Source organism: Elaeis guineensis, chromosome 5, assembly GCF_000442705.2.
Source record: "Elaeis guineensis isolate ETL-2024a chromosome 5, EG11, whole genome shotgun sequence".
NCBI classification, from domain to species: domain Eukaryota; kingdom Viridiplantae; phylum Streptophyta; class Magnoliopsida; order Arecales; family Arecaceae; genus Elaeis; species Elaeis guineensis.
This window is the reverse complement of record NC_025997.2, coordinates 79,441,776-79,458,601: the sequence shown is the minus strand read 5'-3', so window position 1 is coordinate 79,458,601 and position 16,826 is coordinate 79,441,776. Positions and strand designations below refer to the sequence as shown.

The following is a 16,826-nucleotide window of genomic DNA, read 5'->3' as shown; positions in this document are numbered from 1 at the left end:
GATTTAAATAATATTTCTTCCGATTGATCATTCTGAACAAATCAACCATGGGGTTCATTAAAAAGATGTAAAATCAACTTTTTCTTTATTGGATATAATTGAATTGTATGATGAATCCTATATCTTAAGATGGTGAATCTAAAAGAATACAAAGCATCTTCTCTAGTTATAATGTATATAGCAGCCTAGTCTGAATTAAACTGCTGCATCATGGAAGGATGTTCTTGTGGCAAGTCCTAGCAAACTAAGATGCACAATGGAGTCTGAAGGCATCAGGAAAGGATGTTCTTGGGGCTAGTCCTAGCGAACTAACACACAAAATGGAGTCTGAAGGCATCATGGAAGGATTGTGGCAAATCTAATAAACTAAAGACGCAAAATGGAGTCTGAGGGCATCATGTAGGATGTTCTTATGGCAAGTCCTAGCAAACTAAGATGCAAAATGGAGTCTGAAGGCATCATGGAAGGATGTTCTTGTGGCCAGTCCCAGCAAACTAAGATGCAAAATGGAGTCTGAAGAACATTCTTCTGACATGGGTCAATCAACATCGACACATGAGATGAATATTGTGAAGTATGCATTGGAAAGCTGAGGCTAAAGTCCTTCATCAAATTCCAACAGGATCCCACACTAGCTTTTAACAGTATTTTTGAAAGGAGGCATCACCAAATGGAGGGTAGAAGTAAAAAATTACTCATTTACCTTTTTCTGTAAAAAGCTACAAATAAACTACAATGTATTAACCATTTCCTATATACATTTGGTTTCTCCTTTTGTGAAATTAAGAAGAGTTGAGATACAAGTTTTCTGACAGAAGAAAGACTCCATCACAAATTTAGTTAATATGTTCAAACATTATTGATCTGAATGTGAGTGAATTTTGATAAAGGATTTGCATTACATCCTGAATATATTATATGAAGCTTGTTGAAATGTTGTTTCATATATTATTCTCTAATTTTGCTGTTTAATTTCTCTCTCCATTTCCAACAACTATTTGTACGATGCCATTGGCACCTAACCTCTATGGGCTTGCCCTTTAGGAGATCCAAGATCATATAAATCCTAGGTGTTGATATTTAATTTAAAAAAAAAAAAACACTCTCCCCCCATTGTCATGTGACAGAATGGAATGCATTTTTATATTGCATTGGAAGTCTATTACGCAGTGCTTACAGTTAATGGAAATCAAGATAGTTTGTACATGGCAAGCAGCTAATAGCTCAACTGGTTGGCACCCACCTCTTCAAATTAGAGGTCTTGGATTCAAACCCAAGTGGTGTCGAATAACTGCCATATAAAAAATTATTTTTAAAAAAAACACCTTGGACATATTGTTTAGAAAATGAAAATACAAACCTTTTGTTTTACTCCAATCATGTAATTTAACTGTTTGTCACTACGTATTCTTCCTTGGTCTTTCTGCTTTTGTATCAGAGAAGGAATCTTTAAAAGCTTGTACTTACATGACCAAACACAGAAATGATTCATGACCTATTGAAGCCAGACCGGTCACCAAAACTTCCTCTCAACATAAACACACACACATGGAGAGAGAGAGAGAGAGAGAGAGAGAGAGAGAGAGAATCTTCATCTATTATATGGTTTATCTCAGATGGTCTAACAGCATAGATAAAGGGACCAAGCATAGTACCCATTTCCTCAGCACTGTACCCTCAAATTTCCTCTCATTAAAATTCATTTCATCAATCTCTTTCTCCCTCGGCTCTCCACAATTAGCACTGCCAAGACACTTTCGCTACAGAACACCAAAAACAAGATATTCTTGTTATGTAATATAAAACAATCTAATACTAAACCTAATCAAGATACAAGGGGAAAACAGTAACAAAAACAGCATAAAAAACTTATGCAACCGGAGAAATCTTTCTGTCGTCTTCCTCCTTCCTTAAATCAGCACCTAAATAATTCAAATCACTAACCTGTTCAATAGATCAACATCTTAATTAGGAGCCTAAACCATGTAAGAAAATATTAATAATAACTACTTGATCGTAAGAGAAGAAGGACAGGAAAATTAATAGAACTTGAGCTATCCTGACCTTAGGACTGTTAAGGGGAGAACTAGCAGTATCCTCCAGGGGGTCATCACCCAAGGTTAACTTTGCCTTCCTCTTCTTAAAGCATAGCTTCTTGCACCCCTTCGATGGCTCGGCGTGAGCTGGAGGCTTCCATGCAACACATGAAGTGGCATCAGAGACCATGGAAGACCCACCACCAACACTAGGAGAAAAACCACTAGAAGTAGAACCTTCCTTCTTCTGCGATGCTAAGAAGTCCTCGAGGTAGGAGGTCCAACCGCTCTCCTCACAAAGAGGTGTCGCTTCCTTGGAACAATGAGACTTGCCCATGGAAGATTGGCTTGGGTCCTCCATTTGAGCAGGTGGGAGATAGCGAGGTTTGCCTTTATGTAGAGAGAGGAGGAACTAAGGAATCACTTATATAGCATCGAAGAAAGGAGGAGGGAGGGAGGGGGAGAGAGAGAGAGAGAGAGAGAGATACTAGTATGGGGTTGGGCCGGGGAGTTATAACTAGGGAAGCCTTGACCTCTCATGTCGGTAACATGAGAAATTTCAACACAACTAGACCTTAGTACCCCCACTCTCTCTCTCTCTCTCTCTCTACCTTATTTACATTCTTGCCTTCTTTTGTTCTTCCATATCAAATATAGTCTATATTAACGGCTGGTACAGCAGCATTTATAATTACTTCCAGTTGCCGTTACAGCTTCCCGCCTAGCAAGTGGTTTTTCTATTCGAGGTCTTGAGCGGTCTGCTCGGTATTTATAGCTGAAAAACTATAATACTAGATGAGAAGTCTCTCTATCTAAAACAAAAAAAATTGTTATACAAATATATCATGAATATTTATTGAGTTTTTTTTTTTGGTTTAACTCTTCATCTATTTTAATGGCTGTGAACGTACGTAAGGCGAATAACAATTTTACTATTTAACTGGTCAAAACAATTAGGGACAAGCATATGCAATGGACATGAATTATCCTTCGTCATTAGACTTATGACAGAAGCAAAGCATGTGAAAAGAATGCCTTTTTCTTTAGTTTGGTTTTGGAGGCTTTTTTTGACTCTATGGGCGCAAATGGATCTAAACCATACTCTGCCTACCGGAAGCAGAGGGTATGAAATTTTTCTTTCTTTTTTTTTAGTTTTTATATCAATTCATTATATTCCATTATAACTGTTCATAATGACCATGTTACAGCAGTTATTTCAGTCCAAAAATTCGGTCAGTTGGATATATGAATGGCATTTCGTTAATATAGTAATTGAGAGGGGAGAAACATACTGAACACATAACCTCTCCTGGATAGATGGAGGAGGGTTCATAGTAACAAATTAGCAAGTTCTCTTGAAATATTTTCTCAATAAAATAAATATTATTGAAATATTGCTTTTTAATGAAGACCAAGGATTTTGACCAGTTTATTTAAGGATGACAATTTTAATCGATCCACTAGGTGCCAACCCGACCTGACCCGAATGAGGTGAATTTTATCCAACCCGATTAAAACTCGAGACAGATATAGGTTCTTAAAAAAAAAGCTAAAATAGTATCGGATTGGATACAAATAATAATATATGCCCCACCCCAAATGTGTTCCCAAATAACCTTAATCTAAATCGCTCTTTCAAAATTATAATTATTTTATAGTGTTTAGATAATGAGTTCCTTACTCGACCCGATGCGATCCCTCTTATCTATCCAACGTGATCCAACCCGCACCTCAACTTGATCCAATCCGAGATGGTTATGAAGCAGATAAAGATATAGAATTTTTAATTAATTGCAAGATGGGTATGGATGTTAGCCATCAATCCAATTCATGCCTGATTTGTTGTCCATCCCTAAGTTTGTCCGATGGCCAATATGACCACTATTATAATAACTAATATGATTCAAGTAAATTATATATCCTCTGATCATAAATTATAACAATTTAATTATTATAAACTAGAAGCACTATCCTACTACAAATAAATTTTTTGCATCTTTGAACAAATTGCTATTCCATGTTCTACTGGAGGAAGTATGAAAGTCAAACTGCTTCCAAACTTGTTTGTTTCCGCAAAATAGCCTGTTTTCAAAATTCTGGCTAGTAAAGTATTATATCCAAAAGGCATACAATTTAAGGCACAGGAATGCTCAGGTTTGTATCATCCGATTTCATCTCCTTATATGCACAAGTTGGACATATTAGAAAATCGGCTATGGTTTCGTATGTGTAGTTCAAAATATTTTCTAAACAATTAAGGAATGAAAATAAATAAATTAAAATATTTTTAATTTATTTACATACCAGATCTGATCTGAAAACCATAGCAAAGATCTTGACACAAACATGCAACCGTGATCTGAAATCTGAAAAGAAAAACAATCGTTAGAAAAATAAATTGGAGATCAGATCTCCATACCTCGGATCCTACGGATGTCCCGAGTTCTGATTGTAGCCATGTAGACGTCCGACCTCTGTGGATATCCATACGGAGATGCCTGATCGGAGCACCGAGATCATCGGTATGCTAGTACCTTGCAGATCTCGCTCCTCATCTTTGGATCTAGATCTCTTCTTTCAGATCTTAAAGAAGAAGATCGCTGCACGAACTCTTTCACGCAGATCCGATGGAATCTGAATCAGATCACCATGAAGAGAAAAAGAACACTTCTTCTTCTCTTCTTCTCTCTCTTTTCTCTTCTTAGATTTGATCTCTATCAAATCTGGGCGTTGGATGAAGGGAGGAAAACAAGAAGAGATGTTGGGAGAGGAAGTTATGATGTAAGAAAGAAGACTCTCATATCTCACTCACGCCACCTATCTTTTTTAATTTTTTTTGTCACACCCCCTTTATCCCTCACACCCCAAAGGAGATAAGATCAAATCTTATCCAAATAGGAATGAATAGCATGAAAAAAATGGAAGGAGAAAAAATTACACCGAAAAGAAAATGTGTGAAATCTCTCACACCAATTTTTAGCGCACGCCCTCCTTCACATAAAGTTTTTTGTCACACAAAATAATATTCCATGCCTCAATCCAATCTAATAGAAGGTCCTCTTGATAAGACATCTATTCAAATCATATTTGGATAGATGTATTAAAGAGAGAGAGTCCCAGAAGGATGGGGTGCCAATAGTTGGCGCCCCTCCTCTCTTCACGCGTGTAAGAGAATAAGGGGTGAGAGAACCATCGCCCCTCTTCTCTTTTGGCATGATTTCTAGAGAGAGAGTCTTAGGAGACTTGGACTCTCTGAGTCATGGTTTTACTGGTTCAAATGGGATCTCAAACAGGTTCAAATTGAGTTTGAAACGAGCCGAATTTGAAAAGACTGTCAAGCTTGATCTAATCAAACTTGAAATCCAAATCTAATTTGGATAATTGAACCCAGTTAACATTAAATTAAATTAAGTATAATTAAATTAAATTAAATTAAAATTAATTAAAAATTAATTCATAATTTGATCAGTCTCAAAAGAATTATAATATTTGTAATTAAATTCTTGTGCTAACAATTAGCAGCTGTCAAAACTGTAACGATTATGAATTAACAGTTTCTAAAATTCAAACTATCAATTCAATTGATAATTCAAATATGATCCAAGCCATTGATCAAATCATGCTCCTTTTGTGTATGACCTCTCAGGTTCTGTTCTATCTAGTAGTGAAACATACCGTGATCTCCATCACAGTATCATCGAAACTCTTTTCGATGGACTAAAATGATTCCAACTCACCTCAATAAAGATCGTTGATCCGAAAATAATCTTAGTAAGTTCTCATGATCCACCAGTGATGTCTAGCAACATGTAGTGGCAATCCAGTAGAATAGAAAAAATAAACCCCTAGGTGCAGTTATCGTGTGATACAGTCCCTCTATCGTGAGTCCCGACTTGACAGAGGTCATGAAAAACTTGTCCAACTCCATCATCAGTCATATGCTAGATTGGCTCGACTCGAGTTCATCTGTGAATCTCATGGAAACTCTTTTTCAATATTCACACTTACTCTGGTCAAAGATTTTCTGAACTCAATCTTACGAATTACATAGGATTTCTCTTTTCCGACCAAGGTCGATAAATTCTATCTAGGTGCATCCTACTCCAAACAGCGAACCTGAACCTACATCAGCCAACATACACAGCAAGGACCTGAATGGCTAGAGACTAAGAAAACATACAGTTAAACTAAGTAGCCTTGCTCCGCAGGTCAAAGGACTAGTCACACTACTACAGCATCGAAAAAATTACTAACGAGTGAGTAGACATTCAAGTGGTTTTTCATGTTGGTCACGCTCAGTACAAGTTATTCTCTAACAACCACCTGCACTCTCACCCCAATATCTCTATACTGCAGACTCAAGACTCATCTGTCCTAAAGGGAGATGATCTGTGCACCGATCTTAAATATATTGATCACTGTCCTCCATGATGATCCTTTGATCCGGAGCTTTTAGAAATTAACCACTAATGATGTATGTCTCAAATTCTCAACACCTTGAGAATATACAAAATTATTTTTGTTAATTTCTAAGGCAAATCATGGACACATATGACTTGATGGTTATAAAAGCTGTCCATCAAGTACAAAACATATCCTAAAGAAAAGATATGTGTCAGTCAAGATTGGCTTCTAGAGCATACATCTAACAAACTCCCACTTACACTAAAACCAATCTGTCATATACCTGAGCCCCATCTTCTGAAGATATACTTCTGTGTTTAGCTAGCTAAACGACTCGGGCCTACCATATATCATGTGGAGTCTACTCTCTGTACCTTCATGTATTTCTACTTGAGATAATCGCGTATATTTGTTCTATGTGCATGGACTTCTGGTGAGACCTTGGCTCCTTAACAAGGGCTATGGATAATTATCTTTGCAGTACAATGTCATAGCATCTAATGGTATGACATCAAGTTCCGCAACTATCATAAGAACCAGAATGTATTCTGCACATCTATAGCATATTCAGCTTCCATTGGTCGATTGCCTGGAACCCTTCCAATATATCGAACCAACATAACTCAAGAATACATACTGATGCAGACATTCTACCATCAGCATCAATGTATCCTCCCACTCTTAGCTCTAACCCTTTTTCAAAGATGAGGAATAATCCCTTAGTACTTCATATACCAAGTCGAGTACATAGCATGGCATACACCTATGCCCAAGAGGATAACGGATCCCTCTTGGAGATTTCAATGCTGAACCCTTTCAGCACCTATTCTATATACTTATCTACGAAAGATAAATATTCTTTTAGGATCTATCTCTATAGATCTTTTATTTCTAGAATATTTGACTTAGGTCTTTGAAAAGAAAATTCTATATGTAACCACATCATTATCGATATCAGTATGGGACCCTCCCACTGACCTTCATGTAACTACATGATTCCTCATATCACATCGTTATAGATTTTGAGATCATCCCTATGTTCCCAATCTCCCTCGAGAAATATTCTCTGAATCTTTTACAAGAATATCAAGTACCTTTCTAAAAGATGGGAGATCCTACTAGATGTACGAGGTAGAAGATGTACTACATATACTGGCTCATCTTAAATAAATTGTACAGGTCCTGTGACTCATTATTCTTCAGAGATTTTTTCTTTGAGTTCATCCTCCCACTATTTTTAAGAAAATAATATGATTGCTCACAATCACATTATGAACTATCGGGAAGAGAAAGTAACATCCCAAACCTTTTTGAGATACCCCATAAATGAGTTTTCACAGACCTATCCTCTAACTTGTCCACCATATCATATCTCATATGATCTGGTGAAACCAACTTTAGAGGAAACCTAATTCAAATTTTAGAAATTAAATCTTGTTCTTAAAGAAACAACAGTTAAATTAGTGACATTCATGATGGATCAGACCATATCTCATACAGTGCCATCGCTCCTCACAGATACCCCATTGAGCTGAGGTGGACAAGGAGAATTTCATCATAAAACTATGTCATTCTCTTTAGATAATCAATAAATTTCTTATTAGTATTGCATCCTCGATCAGATTGAAGTACCTTTAAAAAATTTTTGATTTATTTTTTCTACTTCACATCTGAATTCTTTGAACCTTTCAAAGTCTTTCAGATTTGTATCTCACATACATATACCAATACCATGACTACTCATTGGTAAAGGTGATGAAATAATAATGACCTCCTAGTCTGGCTCATCAAACAGGCCATGCACATCGTATATGTCCTAGGATAAGTATCTCAGTGGTCCTATCTCTTTGACCCACAAAGGATAGCTTGGTCATTAATCCTCAAAGAGATGATTCACTAATCAGATATGACTTAACAGTCAATGAGCCCAAATGTCCATTTTCTTCGGTCAGTAAATCATTTCTTCTTATACATGACCTAGCCAAAGGAACCATCTATATACTTCAGGTTATTTGGTTCTGGATCTCTCAGACCTAATGACATTCATTATTTTGCTCAAATAAGTTCACAAATACATCACTATGCAAATGATCAAAAACTAAATCCAAACGGTGATCACCGAGATTAGGTGCTGACGGTCTCAGTGCAACTTTTCTCAGTCCTCTTCCTTCCTTAGACCTTATATTAAAGTGAGTAATATGCACTAAAGTCTAGTGAAAAAAAAAATCATAAGATCAATTTTGAGCAATTCGATATACCTTCCAAAGGTGTGTCAATATTTTTTTAGATTTTTTAGGTATGTAGCTCTAAACTTTTCAAGATCCCTTAGTTACCAACATATTAACGAATTTAGTTAAAGTACTATAATATTTATTTATATAATAGTTTCACAAACTATTCGTATGAGTCAGAGATTGCAGGATCAAATCCATTAGCAATTTCTTATGCATGGTCATATCGAACTTCTCAAGCTCTTCAATGTCCTTGATCATCGATCATGGACAAACTATCCATCACACATCTCATGCACTGTGTGACTCTGATCATCTCACAACTATTATAGATGAATCAGCATGTCATTGGCAGTCTACACATCTTTATGCATACATTGGATTTCATCAACTATGATGTCCAATTTATAGCACCTAATCTAACTGTCAATGTCCAACTATTTGTCAAGTATAGCTCGTTGACCATGGATTGGACCAGCTGATGACATTGGGTTAATCTAGTCAAGAATATGGCTTAATTTCTAAAAGCTAAGAACTATTCTTAGATTTCTGAGTCAGAATATGTAATTGATTTCAATTAAGTGGTTGATATTTAAGATTCGAGCTAGATGATTAGAAGCTGAAGAATTGATCATAAAGAGTAAAATTTTAATTAGATGATTGTACTTGTAATAGTTTATTCTAGATACTTTAAAAATAAACAAAGGCTCCCACTAATTTTTTGAGTCTCTCACACTCCTCGGGTGGAGAAACAGAAATCCTAACACGATAAGAGGTTCTAATAGGTGCTGCGGTTCCATCAATATATGATACTTTACCTAATAGTTATTGGTGACATGTATACCAATGCGTGGACAACTCTTTATCCAGATGCTTCTCCAAACATGTTGCAGTGACTTGGTCTCTAAGTCCTGTGACCTCACCTAACAATTATTGGCACATTCCTTAGTTAAGTCCAACCCACCGTTCACCAGCGAGTGTAAAGCCATCATTGGGTCCCTCACCTAACAGTTATTGGGTCCAACCCCATCTTTATCTCAAGGCATCTAATGCCAATAGAGTGGTTGTGCCTTTTCGATGCAACCGAACCATTGTAACCAGTCGAGAATGATCAATATCGAAAAAGGTACCCGCATCTCTACAATAGTGGAAGACCAGTAGACTTAATATTTAGTAAGAAGATTTAAGTTCAGTCTCTTCTAATTAGTCACATACATCTGATGTAATGACTAATCTGGTTTGGGTCAGCACATTTCATATCTGACCAACCTAGTCGGTATGGGTGAACCCAGATCAACAAGTAACCTAATAGAAAATATAATCTCCCAAGATGGCCAGGTAAGTAAAGATGAGTGGGGGTCCCCCCGTTGCTTTTCTTAGATACTAACGAATTGATTAGATCAGATAACGGAACCAATTAAATAACCATCATCTAATACTTGCCTTAGACACTAAATTGGTTTATTAGAATTAATTAGGTTAATCTATAGATCCGAGCTCGAACAGCTGAGTCAAATTCGATCTTGACTTAATCAATTCATATCACATGTGAATCAATTTGACCAACTACAACTAAATTTAATTTTGAGCCCCTTTGACCTAATCCCAACCAACTCTTAATTAGGTTTGATCAACTGCTCAAAATTGAAAAGGATTCTAACCTGATCTAATCAATAACTCTAGTTGTAGTTTAGTCTCTAAACCTAATTTGTTCAACCCATACCCGAAGCCCATGTTTTATGCATTAAAATTTAGATCTTAAATTCATAATTTTAGATCTTATAATTTCAAATCTTAATTCTCAATTAAGTGCATTATATATATGGGTTTAAGTTTAGATCTCGAAATAATTTCTCATCTAAATAATTTATATTGTATCTCATACAATATGATTGTTTGCAGAATCGAGTCGACTCACCCTGGTACACGAATCGACTTGTCATAATGAGTCGGCACAACACTGAGACAAATAGAAATATGTAGACCTAGCCTGCACAATTGGATTGACTCATCAGCAAATGAGCTGACCTACCAGGGTCTTGAGTCGACTCCAACAAAAATGAGTCAACTCACCTCAACAACTCGAGTTGACCCAATTGAGAATCAAGTCGACTCCACAGGCATACCAGTCACAGTTTCATATTTTTATACAAACAAAGCCTAAGATTTTGGATCTAAGATTTTGCAGAAATTAAGTTTTAGATTGTGAGTCAAACAATATATTAAATATAAAATTTTAGCGATCTAAAATACATAAAAATACATATATAATCTGATTTAAATCTAAAACATGTATCATATATAATTTTTCATTCGTTGTTCATCTTCATGGGAAACATCACAGTCGGTACCCTTACACGTCAAAAGAGAGAATCTATCGAATAGAAAAAAGAGAGACTTTAATCCTTTCATCATCTTATGATCAGACGGTCACGGTGACTATCCCAATTTGATTACTAAGCTATTAAGAATTTAATCTAACATATCATATATGTAATCAATTAAAAATTAGATCTAATTATCTTTCACATGTCAAACATATGAACAATAACATTGAATCTATGCATGCAAGAAAAATTTTAGCAATCTTACTAGATCCAAATTAAATCCTAATTAATATATTAAGATCTAAAATTAATTTTATATCTGAATAACTTATGATTTATTTTAGATCTGAAATAATTTTAGATCTAAAATAAATCTGTAATCATATTACAGCATGTAGAAAAATTAGAACTAACCTTAATCGATGTTCTACATCGTTCTAGGATAACCGTTCAGCATAACAGGATTATGTCTGGGCAACTTTATTTCAAAATAAGTAGATCATCAAACTAATCTTCAGATCTAATTTTTACAAATCAGATTTTAGATCTGAGAGATTTTTATGTTCGTATCAAAACCTATGCTCTGATACCACTGTTAGAAAATCAACTACGATTTCGTACATATAGTTCAAAAATTTTTCTAAACATCTAAGAGCAAAAATAAGTAAATTAAAATATTTTTAATTTATTTACATATCAGATTTGATCTAAAAATCATAGCAAAGATCTTGACACAAACATGCAACCATGATCTGAAATTTGAAAAGAAAAATAATCGTTAAAAAAATAAATTGGAGATTAGATCTCCATACCTCGGATCCTGTGGATGTCTCGAATTCTGATCGTAGCCGCACATGTGCCCAACCTCTACTGATATCCACACAAAGAGACCTAATCAGAGTATCGAGATCATCGATGTGCTAACATCTTACAGATTCACTTCTCATCATTGGATCTAGATCTTTTCTTTCAGATCTTGAAGAAGAAGATCGCTACGCGAACTCTTTCACACAGATCTAACGGGATCTGACCCAGATCATCATGAAAAGAAGAAGAACCCTTCTTCTTCTCTTCTTCTCTCTTTTCTCTTCTTAGATCTGATCTCTATCAGATCTGGATGTTGGATGAAGAGAGGAAAACAAGAGGAGGCATTGGGAGAGGAAGTTATGATGTAAGAAAGAAGACTCTCATATCTCATGCATGCCACCTATCTTTTTTTAAATTTTTTTTGTTGCACCCCCTTTATCCCTTATGCCTCAAAGGAGGTAAGATCAAATCTTATCCAAATAGAAATGAATGCTATGGAAAAAATGGAAGGAGAAAAAATTGCACCAAAAGAAAATGCGTGAAATCTCTCATGCCAATTTTTAGCGCACGCCCTCCTTCACATAAAGTTTTTTGTCACACAAAATAATATTACATGCCTCAATCCAATCTGATTAGAAGGTCCTCTTGATAAGGAATATATTCAAATCATATTTGGATAGATGTCTTAAAGAGAGAGAGTCGCAGAAGGATGGGGTGCCAACTATTGGCGCCCTAGTTGTCGCCCCTCCTCTTTTCACGTGCGCAAGAGAATAAGGGGTGAGAAAACCATCACCCCTCTTCCCTTTTGGCATGATTTTTAGAGAGAGAGTCTTAGGGGACTTGGACTCTCCGAGTCATGATTCTACTAGTTTAAATTAGATCTCAATCAGATTCAGATCGAGTCTGAAACGAGTCAAATTCGAAAAGGCTATCAAGCCTGATCCAATCAAGCTTGAAATCTAAATCTGATTTGGATAATTGAATATAATTAATATTAAATTAAATTAAGCTTAATTAAATTAAATCTAATTTAAATTAATTAGAATTTAATTCATAATTTAATCAGTCTCAAAAAAATTACAACATTTGCAATTAAGTTCTAGTGCTAACAATTAGCAATTACCAAAATTGTAACGATTACAAATTAGCAATTTCTAAAATTCAAACTATCAATCTGATTGATAATTTGAATATGATCTAAACCATTGATCAGGTCATGCTCCTTTTGTATGTGACCCCTCAGGTTCTATTCTGTCTGATAGTGAGACATACCATGATCTCCATCACAGTTTTATTGAAACTTTTTTCGATGGGCTAAAACGATTCCAACTCTCCTCAATAAAGATCATTGATCTGAAAATGATCTTAGTGAGTTCTCACGATCTACCAGTGACATCTAGCAACATGTAGTGGCAACCTAGCAAAACAAAAAAATAAAATTCTAGGTGTAATTATCGTGTGATACAATCCCTCTATCGTGAGTCCCGACTTGACGGAGGTCACGGAGAACTCATCAAACTCCATCGTCAGTCATATGCTAGATTGACTCGACTCGAGTTCATCTGTGAATCTCATAAAAAAAAATTTTCAGTATTCACACTTACTCTGATCAGAGATTTTTTGAACTCGGTCTTACGAATCATATATGACTTCTCCTTTTCTACCAAGGTCGATAGATTCCATCTAGGTGCATCCTACTCCAAACAGCGAATCTGAACTTACAATAGCTAACATACACTGTAAGAACCCGAATGGCTAGAGACCAAGGGAATGTGCAATCAAACTAAGTAGCCCACTGTGAATAGCCAACACACCACAGGTCAAAGGACCAGTCACACCACTGCAGCATCGAAAAAATTACTGACGAGTGAGTAGACATCCAAGTAATTTTCGTATTGATCACGTTCAGTGCAAGTTATTCTCTAACAACCACCTGCACTCTCACTCCAGTATCTCTACACCGCAGACTCAAGACTTATCTGCCCTAAAGGGAGGTGATCCGTGCATTGATCTTGAATGGATTGATCACTGTCTTCCGTAATGATCCTTCGATCGGAAGCTTTTAAAAATTAATCACTAATAACGTATGTCTCAAATTCTCAACACCTTAAGAATATACGAAATCATCTTTGTTAATTTTTAGGATAAATCATGGACACATATGACATGATTGGTTATAAAGACTACCCATCAAGTACAAAACATGCCCTAGAGAAAAGATATGTGTTAGCTAAGATTGGCTTCTAGGAAATACATCTAACAGGACCTACATAAATAAAATGATAGCGGCCACACATGCTATTCCATAAATGCATACTGTACATGCTAGACCATTTGGCTAAATTCTTTTTCTTGAATTTTCTTGATGCAGGATACTAATATTCACTTTTGTTGATTTATATAATCTGATAAAGAAATATTTTGAAATACATAATTGGCCTTAAAATTGTTTGAATTTATCAAAATACAACATTTTAGAAAAAAGAAAAGAAAAATTGTTAAATATTTTTAGCACTACTTAATCTTCTTTGAAGTAAAAGAGAGAGGGCAAAGCACAGTGAATTTGTCAAAAAGGAAACAAAGAATATACAAAAGGTGACAAAAAATGATCAGTATGTGGAGTTCACAGATCCTAGTCTCAGATGTTCTTGAGTAATGGAGTTCCAACAGAGCATGAGAAAAAAAAATGAAAGAGGACAAAATAACCTTCATGTTGGAGCTATTGCCAGATGTAGCCAGACATGGCAATTACACCTAACCCAGATGGGTCTGAACCCGATCCCATCTTAATGAGTAAGATTGGTCAACATGTTGACCAGATTTTGATCCGATCTAATCCGAACTCGATAAATTTATATCTCAGGTTGGGTCGGGTTTGGGTAGTGATTGCCCTAACCAATTATCCAATCTAAATCCAATCTGATCTTATGTATATATATCTTGTTCAAATGTAGGCTAGTTGTATGAAATATGGGTCTTATGAGCTTTAGGCTTGGATAAAATCTCAAGGGCTGAAGAGTGGTCGTGGACTATTGTTGGATGCTTCTATTTTCATCTAGAAAATCTCACTTAAATAGGATGGGTACCCAATCAGATAACTTGTTACCCAATCAGATAGGATATGGGTAAAGAAAGTCACTACAAGAATTCAAACTATTAGCGACGGCTAGTTGCCATCGCTAATAGTCCATATGCCATTGCTAATAACCTCATCGTCACTAATTCCATCGTAACAGTCAATCTGAAAAAATCAGATCATTAAATACTCTTATTAGTGATGAAAATCTTAGCCATTGCTAATAAGGCTATTAGCGATAGAATTTTTTCATTGCTAATTATTTTTTAATTTTGAATTAAATTTTTAAAAAAATTTAAAAAAATATTAGCGATGGTATTTTTGTAGCTAATATCGTCGTTAATAATTATTAGCAGCCAATAATGCCATCACTAATACCATCTCTAATTTTTTAATTTTTAAATTAAATAATTTTTTTAAAAATATTAGCGATGGTATTATCATTGCTAATACCGTCGCTAATAAGTATTAACGATGATATTTTTTGATGCTAATATCATCACTAATAATTAATTTTATTTTTTAAAAATTTTAATAATAATATTTTTAAAAATTTATTTTAATTAATCACAATGAATTATGATTTCTAATATCTGTTATACTTCAAATTCAAAGATTACATAAAAATTAGAAATTAAAAATTAATTATATTATATTAAAAATATAAATTATTTACTTTTTTACAAGCAATATAAAAAAAATACAATACATCAAAAAAAAATCAGGTCCGATCCTCGTCATCATCCACCTCCTCCTCCTCCTGCTTCTCTCTAGCAACTATTGGATGAAAGTCGGATGTCCTAGCATCCTGTAACGAAAAAAATAAAATAATATTAGTAAGTTTCGATATGGAGATGTATCTTTCGATACGGAGATGTATCTTTCGATATATTCCTTCGATTCTTTAACAGATTATTTCTACATATTTCATTCGATGATATGGAGCTGTAGACAATCCCGACCCATCGATAGAACAGTTAGATTAAATTTTTAGCCCCTAGATCTCCTTTCCAGACTCAAATCTAAATGTATAAAGCTTCTAAATATGAAAATTTAAAACAAGTAAAAAGAATTAGTAATATAATTTCTGATGTGATGGCTGGGATGATGAGCCTAGCCAGTCATGTAGCTGCGAGTCCTAGAGAAGCTCCACGATCGTATCGTGGATAGCATCTAGGAGGCTCCGAGGTCGTTGGCTTAGAAACCTCTGCACGACCCCCTCCATATGTGCATCACTCCAAGTCTGGGACATCGAGGCCTGTGAGGACGTCAAAGGATATCGAGCCGGTGGAGGGTCGAAGCTATGGTGGAATCCTATGACTCGACTCCTACTCACCTCCCGATAGTGTTGAGCCATCCCTCAAGGTCAAGGGGGGTTGAGAAGATGGGTCATTGCTGTACCTCTCAGCAATGTACGCCGCATAACGCATCTGCACAGTTCAAAAACACATCAATTCTAATATAAAAATCAAATCCTGTAACAACTTAATTAGTAAATAAAGTTTGAAGTTCTTACTGTGATCTATCATGATGTAAAATCTAAATGTCATCAGACTTCCTAGACTGGTGTGTGGCCTGCCACAGCTGCAGCTGGTCTGATGGATGACTCAGCTATCGTATTTATAATAAATAAATAATAAAATTAAATTATTTAAAGCATACATATAAGAGTTTCTACAGTTCTAGTGAAGAATTTTAGTATAAATTTCTTACCAGTCTGTCAACCACAATATGTGTGCCGACCAAACTGTCCGTGTGCCTGATTGGATCTTGCTGGACGGTCCGATTCTATCGGGCCCTCTACCATCTATCGGAGTACTCCTCGCTGCTCCACTGATCGTAGAGGGCCTGCCATATGTCCGTCCATATACAGTGATCCGTGAAGGACCTCCAGTCTGATGGTGATTGGGAATCGGAGTGCTAGATGGTGGACTGTCAGAGGCTG

General features: G+C 35.6%; 1 protein-coding gene across 2 annotated transcripts; it reads right to left on the bottom strand.

The window, feature by feature from the left end:
• Positions 1-1,509: 1,509 nt before the first annotated feature.
• On the bottom strand, positions 1,510-2,474 carry LOC105035623 (vascular-related unknown protein 1-like). 2 transcript variants are annotated; one of them, XM_073257014.1, is made up of 2 exons: positions 2,065-2,474; positions 1,510-1,760 (listed from the first exon to the last, which is right to left on the bottom strand). In XM_073257014.1, the coding sequence occupies exons 1-2, from the start codon at positions 2,395-2,397 to the stop codon at positions 1,608-1,610; spliced, it is 486 nt and encodes a 161-aa protein (XP_073113115.1). In that variant the 5' UTR covers positions 2,398-2,474; the 3' UTR covers positions 1,510-1,607. The 2 variants fall into 2 exon arrangements, with proteins under 2 accessions (XP_073113115.1, XP_019702939.1); XM_019847380.3 differs by having other exon boundaries at positions 1,636-1,944.
• Positions 2,475-16,826: the final 14,352 nt, after the last annotated feature.

Coding starts and splice junctions, on each gene's coding strand:
- LOC105035623 (XM_073257014.1), bottom strand. CDS start 2,397: ATGGAGGACCCAAGCCAATCTTCCATGGGCAAGTCTCATTGTTCCAAG. Junction 1,761..2,064: donor CTCCCCTTAACAGTCCTAAG/GTCAGGATAGCT, acceptor GGTGTTCTGTAG/CGAAAGTGTCTTGGCAGTGC.